The following is a 12,724-nucleotide window of genomic DNA, read 5'->3' as shown; positions in this document are numbered from 1 at the left end:
GACACAAAACCCCTCCCTCCCTCTCCTGTGTTGCCCCCCCCTCCCTCCTCCCCCCTGGCCTACCTGTCCCCCTGGGCAAATGCCCCTAACTTGTTACTCACCCCTCTGCGCAGGTCCTGTCCACTGAGTTCACAGTCGCCATCTTCTCCCACGCGCGTCTTCTTCCTGCTTTGACCGGCGTCTTCTGTCGCATGCGCGGTAGGAACAGTTAACGGTACGGATCTACTGAGCATGCGCCAAATGTCACCAAGTGTCGGAAAACTTCGTGACATTCGGTGCATGCGCAGTAGATCCGTACCGGTAATTTTTCCTTCTGCGCATACGCCAGAAGACGCCGGTCAAAGCAGGAAGAAGACACGCTTGGGAGAAGATGGCGACTGTGAACTCCGTGGACAGGACCTGCGCAGAGGGGTGAGTAACAAGTTAGGGGCATTTGACCCAGGGGGACAGGTAGGCCAGGGGAGGAGGGAGGGGGGGCAACACAGGGGAGTGTGGGAGGGGTTTTGCGCCCAGGGGGTTTCCTTCTCCTTTAATAGCAACTTATAGACTGTGGTAAAAGTGCTATGCTGCCTCTTCAGTTAGCATAAATACAAGCCTGGGAAAAGCTATACAAAAGACTTTCAGTTCCTAGTATAACCAACTGTTTATTGTGTGCATGGTTGGCAACCAGCCAAATATATGGAAATTAAGGCTGTTCAGTGAAAATTGATAAATAACAAATAAGTGTGGTAGAATTACAGCCCCCCCACCCTCTAAATGTGCTTTTAATCATCAAATATAGTAACGGAGAACACAGGAACTTCTTCAGTAGCTGTGCTGATTTCTTTTCCTGTTTATCTATTGGACATCCAATTCCAAAATGATGGCACTACAGTGTAGCATACTACATACGGTATTGCCTTTGAAAAAGATTCCTAGAGTACCATCTATAATGCATAGTTCTCGCTAACACTGCAGCAAGTTGTGCATTCCTCCTCTAATGCCTGCCTTAATGTGCCTGCATCATATCATATATATCTAAAAGCTGTGCAGGAGCACTCTACTATATGTTTGTAAAGCAGAGGGATTCCCAGTGGATGATTAAAAATGTGATTGTTCAATACACAAGAAATCTCTGGCTGCCAAAGGAACAAGCTGGAATACATATTTATTTTGACAGCTGTGAATTGCATAAGGTTCTCACAATTAATGTGGGTGGACACACACTAGTTATAGACAAACAGCCTAAACAGTATCAAAGAAAGTTTAATATGAAGGATTAACATTTTTGACTGTAGTTGGTTGTGCTGCTCTAACTACATTACTTGTTTAAAAGGTCCACTTCAACCAATGAAAATACTGCATATACTTCTTTACTCCTAAGTAGAAACAGGGCAGAGCTCATAAATCCATGCTGATTGCTACATGACATTTTTACATGCACCATCTAATTTAGCATGCCCCAGCCTTGCCTATCGGCTTCTATTTGTTTTATGAAAATTTGGTTGTGCTGACAAACAGAGGGTTTTTTTTTGCAGTACAAATGATGCTGTTTGGTTGGGGAGATGAACCCTAAGAAAATTTAGGGTTTACTTCCTTTACAGAAAGAACTGCAGCTTGACTGGGTCTATTTCCCCACCGTACTAAAGGACTTCCTGTATAGCTTGTTAAATCCATTACAGAACACTATATTTCAGTCTTACTGTATGTGTTGATTTAATTCCATATCTTATTAATATTATCAGTAATTTCACAAAGGTACTAGAGGAGGAACTTTGCCATTCCAACAGCTTTGTGTGTTATGAAATCTAGGACAGAGCAATAGTAGAACAATAAGTATGATTGGCTTCATAATAAGCTATTGACGTGTAAATCATCTAAATTCACAAGGTGGTATAAGTAATTAAAATATCCACCCTTGTAAACCCTTCAAAAATCGTAATGTTTCTTTTCAATTAAAGGACAGCAACACTTTTATTTACAGATTGGAAAAAACTATACAGGTAGTGTACACTCAATATGTGATGTCCTAACGGAACTTGATTCCTATGTCTGACCAGGCTGATAAACGCAACATCTAAAACTGTAGAATACAGATACTTTGTGCTGTTGCCACAATTTTTATTTCATGTTAGGAGCCTATAATTAGGAAATATTTGTGTCCAAACACCCTCAAATCATACGTACCAGGTATGGGACCTGTTATGCAGAATGCTTGGGACCTGGAGTTTCCTGATAATGGAACTTCTGTATTTTTGATCTTCATACTTTGTCTACTAGAAAATCTTTTAAATATTAAATAAATCCAATAGTAGGGATGCACCAAATCCACTATATTGTATTCAACCGAATCCTGAAAGATTCGGTCGAATACCGAACCGAATCCGAATTTGTATATGCAAATTAGGGGTGGGAAGGGGAAAACATTTTTTACTTCCTTGTTTTGTGGCAAAAAGTCACACAATTTCCATCCCCACCCCTAATTTGCATATTCAAGGTATTGTTTTAAAATTACAGAGAAAAAGGGAAATCATTCTTAAAAATTTGTATAAAATGAAATCTATGGGAGGCGGAGGTTAATGGATAATGGGTTTCCAGATAATGGATCCCATACCTGTATTATACGTGCCTTCTAAAGGGTTTAAAATTGGGAAAAATTCTAGCAACAATTTGAGCAATGTTCATTTTACCAGCAGATTTCAGCTGTAGTAATATAAATATCCTGTCCTGGTTGTTGTTAAGGTCTTCTTTGTTATATATTTTGTATTAATATAATAGATTCCCTGTGTGTTTTTGTTTTGTATTTTTTTAGCACCTGGTTAAAAATATGTGCAAACTTTCAACTTCTCATCTTGACATCATTGTGTTTATGCGATAAAGCAAATTACAGAATAATTTACAAGCTTTTAAAATTAGGAAACGTTGGGACAGTTGGAGTGCTATACATTGTACCAGAAGATTTAAATTCCATTTTTAATTCAACCTTCCTGCATGTCCTCTTATTGCACTACATTATATTAAAATAATCAGAATGGCTAAGCAGTTAAAAAGCAAAATGAAACCTATGGTACTGGATGGAATTGCAAAGACAGGTCAAAAAAAAAATATTACAAATCTTGTATATTTTCCACCTATTCAGACTGCTAATCACATGTGACAAGCTGGCATTTTTTGCTTTTACTGATATAAAACTGGGATGAAGTGTTGACAGGCTTTACAGCACAGCACTGAGAGAAACAGACATTCTTAAATGCAAAATCTGATTAATAACTTCAAAATACACCAGACAAGAAGAAGAAGAAAAAATCAATGCTTATTAGAAATCCATAGAACCTCCCTCTCCACCACCATCACCTTTATATGTTATTAAATTGTATATTTTACCGTCTTAATACTTCTTGCCACTTTTAAGATCATATAACCTTAAAAAAGATTTAGAAGGGTGGGAGTAGAAGCATGACCTAGTTGTGTCACCAGCACAATAAGATGTCTTGATTATACATGGTAAGGAGAATATAATTTATATATTCAACAATTATTCCTACAAGTTATATACAACTTGTGCTATTCTTTGAACATGAAATGTGATGAGCTTAAAAAAATGTTTTAATTAATTGAGAATTAATTTTAATAACTTTGTACCTAGAATAAAGTATTATTTCTTGGAAACAGAATTTGAAACAAATGCTGGAAGATCTCCAGGAACTGGAGATTGTGAGAGAAGAATATTCAAGTGTAATAATGTGCACTGTCCTGTATAGTGCAAATGTGACCTTAAACCACTCTTTAATCTCAACAGATGTGGGTTATAAGTATATGCTTTGAAGTAAAACTTAGTAAGGAGGCATTATGCACAGGTATGTTATCTGGAAACCTGTTATACAGAAAGTTCCAAATTACGGGAAGGCCAACTCCATTATAATCAAATAATTAAAATTTTAAAAATGTTCCTTTTTCTCTGTAATAATAAAACAGTACCTTGATCTCAACTAAGATATAATTAATCCTTATTGGAGGAAAAACAATCCTATTTGGGTTTAATTAATGTTTAAATGATTTTTAGCAGACACAAGGTATGGAGATCAAAATTATGGAAAGACACGTTATCCGGAAACCCCCAGTACTAAGTATGTTACAGCAAGTTACCCTTATACATAAACACGGTAAGAAAGGGAGCTGCAATATAACAATACTTTTACTGCATTGTTATATCTAATTGGAAGCTTAGAGAGCTACAAGTTTAGTGCAAGTATTCACATTTCTTGCCTAAATAAAGGCGAGATGTGCAATTTTACATCCTTATATTATCTGCTTGTGCTCCAAGAGTTGCACCAAGACTGAAGCGGCAGGTGACTGTGTTGACCATATTTCTCTATTTTGAGAACATGGAGAAGCAGGGGAGCCTTCAGCATTGACTACAAGTGGAGAGGATGAAGTATAAAATGTAATATAGATTGCACTGAGGAAATAAAAAGGAATCTGTTCCTATGACGGGATGCAGCACTACATTACACTAGCTACAAAGTCATGTAGACATAGTTAATTAGTGGAATGTAGCACTGAATTCCAAAATATCAGTGATGCTTTCATCTTAATGTGGAAATGCTGTCAAGAGCTGTCTGAGGAGGACAGGACAGGAGGCTGTGCTATTTACACTTCACAAGAAGAAAAAATCCATAGTGTGTTGATAATTCTCAGTCATTTCTTTATATCTTGGGGGAGAACGATGCATAGACTTATAAATGTTGAGCAGTTCTTATATGACCTTCTATTCCAAGAGGAAAACAGTACTGGAAGGATGCCAACAACTATGATTTACCATTGATTTAATTGTTTGTTGCCTAAATATTTTTGCTTTTTATGCCTGGTCATTGGTTAAAAAGACCATAGAGTAGGAGCATAAGCATCACCTTTCCCAAATTCAATGCATTCTTTAAGACCGATCATTTCCTCTGTATTGTGCTTCTAGCAGTACTTAAATAATTTACAACTGCTGTCCTTTTATCATATTTTTCATTCTTTCATTTACTGAAATCGTTTAAGAAGCCTATACATAACCCTGTTAGGCCTAGAGCATTTTGCATTAATATCATGTCCTTTAAAATATTAACTAAACGTAATTAAAGTTCTTTATTGAAAGTGATGTTTGGAATTACTGATATGCTGTAGGCTGGTGCACCATAATTAAATGCCACAAAAACTTGTTAAAGGGACAATGCCATCATATCAATAGCTAGCGAGAGTTAATTAAATGGGATCAACTATTAACCCATCTTAATACACTTTACTGATACAAATTGACTTTTAGAGATAGCTCTACTTGTTATATAGTATAACAATCAAAATATAGTGCCACTATTCAGTTCATGAAATAGAGCTGTCATCATTACAGCAATGAAATAAAGAAATCACTGCAAGTATTATTTATGAAAGATGGGCAGCCAACATACCGTACATGTTCTATTTTAAAAAATAAAAAGAAATAATAGATAGATATGCATATATTTGCTAAACTTCATCTCATGTTTTGGTGTTTCCGTTGTAAGATGTGGATGTTAAAACTATGCCCAAGGTTTATTCACATTTTTAGATTGTAAGCTCTGATGAGCTGGTCCCTCTTTGCCTCCTCTATGAGTCCGCTTTTGAACGAAATCTGTATGTTTGATGTGTGCACACACATCTATTGTAAAGGACTACATACAGATATACATATCCTAAAAAAGTATTTACCCCCTTGGGAAGTTATAACTGTTTTATTATTTTTTTCATTATTATTTAAATTGATTGCATACCCTTTCATTTGACACCCAAATTGTCAGTGGTGCAGCCAATTATATAATTTGTTAAATTGAGATCATGTGTGTGTCGTTATGGAGTGTTATGGTATTGTTGTATAAATAAACATGTATTTAGAAGGTCCAAATTTTTGTGAATCAGGATGGTGGGATTCATGGTAAGGGTTGCCGCCTAACTGGTATTTCACCTGTTAGGTGGCAAGTACAATGTTCTTGCAACTATTTAGGATTTGTAATCCTAAACAGTTCAGTGCCTGGCCCTTCTCCGGTCTCCCCGAGTCCCTTCTCTCCTCTTCTGGCAAACCCTGCCTACTCTTCAAATCTCGACCCATTTTGACAATTTATGGCACTTTGCTTCATGAGTTTGCCCCTGCAACATCACAACTCCACTTCCTGTAGGCCCTGCCCTTATGCAAGTGTCTGGTACCGGCCAAAAGAAAAAGTGGCAACTCTAATCATTGCAAAACCTGCAAAAGAACACTCCAAGCACCTCTGTGCACAAGTAAGGTGGGTGAATACCATCAAACTTCCAAGTCACTGAATCACAATTGTATTTATGTATGTTTCTTTCTTAGACACCAGACTTATGCCCACACGATTCCTGTCATTGCATGCACCTGACAGACTGCAGACGGCATTGGACTGACGCTCTGGGGTTTCTGTCTCGGGGGCAGCCCAACTGTAACCCCTCCCCCTACCTTGATTTTTCTTGCGTCCTTAATCAGTGCCAGTGGGGGAGGTCAAGGAACATCACCTAGGATCTCAGGCAGTGAGTGGGTCTGGGTTAACAAGGCCCACTGGTTTTTCCCGGTGTTCCGATGGTCTGGTGACCCTGACAGCAGATATGCTGCTTTCTAAGCACAGGGCACCCCCCCATTTCCACCTGATGTGCAGTGCTCAGACTACAGTCAACCATAGCGGTTCAGCTGTTTCTCAGCCTTTTTTTTTACATGCACGCAGAGAAACAGCTGAACAGCTCGCCTCCACTCGCTCCTGCGTCTACATTAACAAATACTCTATGGCCTGTGTGCTGACACAGAATGGTTTCTGTGTGAGAATGCATTTTTCCTTGATAGCAGGCTACATGTGACCATAGTCTAATAGAGAACTATTCACACAGACTCAATGCTGTTATAGGTGCATCTATTAAATTATCACTTGAAGGGGTTGTATACTTATGCAGTCAGTTATTTTGTGTTTAATTTAAATCTCCTTGATAAGGTCTATTTTCACTTTGACTTGAAAATCTTGAATTAATCCTATGTGATTCAATGTTCTATGACGACAAAACATGAAAACTTTAAAAGGAGTGGATACTTTGTATTAGTGCTTTATAAGTACCTGTAGACCTCAATATTTTTTTAGTCAGATCAGTTTGATGTCAAAGACAGCGTGAATGCTGTATTAAGAAAAGTTTATATTTGTCACATGCAATTTTTAGAGGTCGCTTACTAGATGCCGTACAAAGTATAATCATAGGTGTTTGAATCCAAGCTAATGCTATGTGTAAGTATGGCCGGACATTTGTAATCTGGGTTTGGAGAGCAAGCTTTAGCTCCACTTTCAAGTGCTTCCTAGCTTATATATGCTGTGTGCCTTGAGAAATCAGCAGGGTTTGCTGCACCAGGGCACGTTCAGTTTCCATGGGAGCCACAAATGGAAGACCTAAACTGTACTGGAGGAGAAGCACCTCTGATATATTGCTCTGTGCAGGAAATACAGATCATAACATCCCTAAATGCGCTTTACAGCTCTACGCTACTTTTATTGTTGCCATCCACAAATGTAAGCCTTTTTATGATATCTTTTTAATGAAAAAGACTTCCTGCAGGGCAAAATGCAGTTTCAATAAACCACAGTGAAATGGTCATTAATACTAGAGATGCACCAGTGCAAATCCACCTTTAGGGGCCTGTTCAGATTTGAGAATAGAAATACCAAGGATTGATTTCTTTGATCTGCAATAAAATAAACCCAAAAAGTATACCTGCACCTGAGCCCATATTTTTTTGGTCCTGTCCCTGACTGAAGTTCTTGTTTAAAACACCATGAATTAATAGGAAGAAGCCAGGCTTTATTTTACTGAGTCACGTATACAGTTCAAATAAACACATCTTGGAGAGTGAATTACACTGGCTTCTCTTTGGTTTCTTTACCAAATATTTCAGGGTCAAAGCTTAGATTAAGCACTGGCAGTGCTAAACAAGGTACAACCTGATTTATGCAGCAGCTGATAAAATGCTTGGATCAGGTGACAAGGAAATAATTTCTCATTTGTAATACATTTTGACAGCCTCATTTTTAAGTGTTTCCTTCAGTGGAATACACAATCAGGTAGCAAGGCTACATTTCTGTTAGAGAAGTGACCTAATGTTGAAAATTTTACCAACAATCACTCTGTGTAAAAGCAAAACTACTTTTCTTTTTTCTTTTTTTTGCAATTTCATATCTAAATGTTTTGTTTTAATCATTTAACATTAAATAAACCCCATGAGATTGTTTTCCCACCAATAAGGATTAAATATATCTTAGTTGGGATCAAGTACATGAAACTGTTTAGTGTACAGAGAAAATGGAAACGGGTTTTAAAATGAATTATTTAATTTAAATTGAGTCTAAGAAAGATTACCTTCCCATAATTCTGAGCTTTCTGCATAATGGATCCTTTCGCCTTATTAAAGTAGCCCAAATGATGGCTCTAAGGGCAGAGACACACGATCAGATTCGGGGGGGGGGGGATTTAGTCACCGGGCGTTAAATAGCGTCTTCTTCAGGGTGACTAATCTTCCACACTGCCTCCCGCCAGCTAAAATGTAAATCGCTGCCGGGATGGCACTCTGAGCTCTTAGTTTTCCAAAGTCTCAGGAAGTTTCCTCCTGAGGTACCTTCGGGCGACTTCGGTATACGAAGCACACCGCTTGCCATCCTGCCGGCGATTTACATTCTAGCCGGCGGGAGGCAGTTCAGGAGATTACATTACATTCTAACCTTAGTTGTTAAATAATACGTAAACTGAATATGTAAAGATTAATGTAAGGATTATTATCTAGTAGGTCAACATAATACCTTGATGCTAGAAATGAGATCATAAAATTGCAAATAGAAATTTGTTGTTATCTTTAGTAGAAGTTGGAATATATTTGTTATTCCAAAAATTCCTTAAGTACCCAGGATGTCTGGCACCAGAATGAGTGTAGCAAAGGTGTTTTCCATTTTATGTGGAGGGGGGTGGATGTAAATAAAAATTAGTACTAGATTAGAATAGATTTTGGCAACAGTGCTAAAATGTATGAATGATTTGTGAATAGACGCAAGAAGCCAGATTACTTTGTGCATAACAATATGACTATTTTTATTCTTTGTGCATTTTTTGTTCATAAACGTTACTATTAAAGTTACAGTGAACATTCATTTGCTGACTTGGGCGTTCATTTACTAAAGGGCGGTAAAAATATGCGCACAAAATAAAGACACATTTATCGGCGGATATGTTTTCGCCAGTTTACTAACCTGCGGTAAATATAAAATTTGTGACTTTTCTTGTGCAAGACTATGTGTTCGCCAGTTATCGCATTCGCTGAAAATAATGATATATACATATTACTGCCCGGTTTACTAAAGAGTGAAATGTGCGAAAGACAAAATTAACACCAGAATATTCACTAAATTTTACCGGCATCTATATAGTGGCGGTATTTTTTTTTTTCCGTCATAAAATTTGCAAGGAAACGGGAAATATTACATCATACTCTTTTTGCCCATCAATCTTTGCTTTAGCCATTGCTGATAGGAGAGAGATCTGTAGCTATTGCTGACAAGATGTTTTGGCTTCTGTTTCTATCTGCTGCAACAGCAGCAGTTTCAGCTCAGAGGCGTATTATTGGCAGCGGCTGTATATATTTTTTATATATTTGATTTCTGTAACTTTGTGATCCTATTGGCAGGGGTTTCATTGTGATTGGCTACATTAAACTGTTTATTTATATGATGCAAGGAGATTGACTATGAATTCTTGTTCATATGATTCTGTTGGCAGAAGGGTTTGTGAATAGATGGATGAAGTATCGGTGTATATGATGCATACATGTTTTGTGTTACGCTGGTAATGTTATTGGATGGTACAATCATCAGTCAATAACGTTTATGAGTTTTGAAGATGCATTTCTGGCCATAAATGTCACAGTAAAAATTGCCATAATAACTGCCATAAAACAAGACTATTTTTATAGCATAAATATTTGCAAACTTAATTTGTCGCCAGAAAATTCACAACTCACTAAAATTACCGATAACGTAAATTGCGGATATTTTGGTGGAAAAATATTTGCAGTGATAACATGCAGAACATATAGTTAAATTTACCGCGCTTTAGTAAATGCACCCCTTGATTTGCTAAGTTGTTCCAAGTGAAAGTGTACGATAGACAAAATATTTTGCGCTCCCTTCAAATTGTAAGCAATGTATCTGTCTTGCTTGCTGTATTATACATGTCCTACAGTTCATCTTCAAAATTAGTTAAAACACATATAATAAACAAGAGCATGAACATCCTGTATATTATATGCTTATAAACAGTGCTTAGTAATGTAATTGGTTATCTGTAACTCCTTTGGCATGGCTCACTTAATCTTGTGTCTAATAAAAAATAATGCATCCTTTTTGTAAAATATGAGGATATTCAAGGTCACCTTGGAGTTCCATGAACTATATTAAAGCTTTGACCTCCTGCCTTTCCATGGTCATTGAATTCTGGTGACTTATAATTTCCTTATATTTTATAGGGGAAATGGTATTCCCTATATGAGATAATACTAAATATAAACTTTTTTTTCACAGCGACGCAATGGAGAAGATATTCCTGTGACCCAGACTAAAAACATCAACCATAGAAGGTTTGCAGCTTCATTTAGGTTACGGGAGGTTACAAAAGCAGACGAGGACCTCTACAGATGTGTAACACAGTCCGAGAGAGGATCCGGTGTCTCTAATTTTGCGCAGCTTATTGTCCGGGGTAAGAATTAATAATTTTTAGCTTATACCGGTTGTGTTCACATTGTGCAAATTTAACGCCATGCTGTAGTTGTCTGCATTATGAAAATTATTTTGCTTTCTAAGGAAACTTTAAATCTGCCCCCACCCCTGAGGGGTAAAAGTGATATTTGATATAAAAGTTAATTTAAAGGTCTGAGATAAATGAGATAGGAAAATTATTTATTTTTTTTCCAGGAAAGGGGACAACCCTACATTTTGCATTAAGCTGTATTAATCATATCCACTCATTAGTATATAATGGACTATTTTTCATTTTAGCATTGAGCTCAGCAAGCAACAAAGATATTTCATATGATAGACTTAAAAACGACTTCCCTATTATGTATATGTCTGTACTTGCTGTCCAATGGTGAGTGGATGTCTGTTGCATTCGAAAAGCACTCTGGTACTATTAAGATAATCACATCCTTTACCGGCTAGTGGCTGCAGGGGGGCCCTGTGAGGTCCTTATTCATATACAATTCCAATAAATATTGGTAAAAGTGGTCAATCTCTAGACATTATGGGGGCCTGAAAAAATAAATTGCTGTGGGGCCCAATTATATCTAGTTACACCACTGGGCTTTCCATTTGGCCTTCTGCTGCACACTAAACAAAACACATTCTCTCCTGGAGGCCACACATAAAATGCAAAACCTTATAAACACAACTCCTTGCAACTTTTCCTCCGAAAGTTGCTGGTCAGTCTGCATGAAATTATTGAGATCATGGCTTCATCCCTTAATTATACAGTATTAAAGGGGCAATGTAATGTTCAATACAAGCTTGTATTTAAAATGTGTTTTCTGCATAAAAGTGATACTAACATGTTGCTAAAATTGATGGGAGATTGATCCTACTATTCATTACTATTACTAGCAAACTTCTTTACAAAATTACCTTAAGCCTCTCCAGCCATGTGGTATTTACCCTTCCTGATACTCCAACCAAGCTTACCTTGCCTGAGCAGAAAGTGGGTTCTGTCTTTTATTCAACTCAACTGTGAGTTGTACAAGAAGGCTTACAATGTAAAATTTATATAATGTTGCAGTTGAAAGCCAAACACCTATGTGCATCAGTGCAAAGTGTAAATGAAATAGGGGTTATGTTTAAAATCTAATGCTAATAAAAAAAATATTTGTTGGGAGAAAAATTTATGAAAGTCTTAACTAGGCAAACTTTAGATCTTGGTCTCAGATTCTGGTGTTACTGCCTTTAACAGTTCTGACATAAAGCAGACTATTTTCAATATCATGGTTGGTTGATTAATTTGGAGGAGGTAAAAGGTGGTGTGTTACATTGTTGATAAAGGGAATAAGCTCAACAAATTGTTACAAGGCTTTTGTTTCAAATTAATTTTTTAGTCTTGATAATCCAATAAATAATTCATGTTTATAGAAATAAATATACTTCTGTGTAAGCCCGTGGGGGAATTCATCTTCTTCAGCGTTAATGCTGTGCTAAGGATTAACTCTGGTGACGGCTCCTGTATCTTAGTGGCACGTTTAAATCTGACATCCTGCTACATCCGGAGAAAAGATGGTAATTTTAACAGAAAGTTTGGGGCCACTGATATGAATTGCTATTAATCAGAGTTGGCAGCGTATTGCCCAATGTCAGGGATGACCCAGGGGCAAGAGTTTATTAGTGCATTTCTGTCTAAAGCCAAAGTGACAGGGCATGCCCAGGGCTTATTTATTATTTTTATGTTTGTTTATTTTTTCTGTAGCAAATTAAACCAAACTGCCTTCTCTGGCTACACTTAAATATTGATCTGAGCATTGCCTGCCAAGGGGGGAGGGCAGGGCTAAAACTACTATTCTTTTTATTTTATACCTTGCAGCGTATTGTGTAAAATCCTTGACAAAGCTGTGTGAATGCCTAAGCAGTATTGTTAGAGCCTGTAATAAGCACCAATT

The 12,724-nt window shown here is 37.2% G+C and overlaps 1 protein-coding gene across 14 annotated transcripts in view; it reads left to right on the top strand.

Moving 5' to 3' along the window:
• ptprk.L (protein tyrosine phosphatase receptor type K L homeolog) overlaps positions 1–12,724 on the top strand; it is a 291,695-nt gene that overhangs the window by 112,368 nt on the left and 166,603 nt on the right. For all 14 annotated transcript variants that reach the window (XM_041562919.1, XM_041562917.1, XM_041562920.1 and 11 more), the window contains exon 6: positions 10,611–10,785. In XM_041562919.1, coding sequence (XP_041418853.1) covers positions 10,611–10,785 — 175 coding nt within the window. The remainder of the gene's footprint in view (positions 1–10,610; positions 10,786–12,724) is intronic.

Source organism: Xenopus laevis, chromosome 5L, assembly GCF_017654675.1.
Source record: "Xenopus laevis strain J_2021 chromosome 5L, Xenopus_laevis_v10.1, whole genome shotgun sequence".
NCBI lineage: Eukaryota > Metazoa > Chordata > Amphibia > Anura > Pipidae > Xenopus > Xenopus laevis.
Note: the sequence above shows the minus strand (reverse complement) of the source record. Positions and strands in the feature narration are given on the sequence as shown.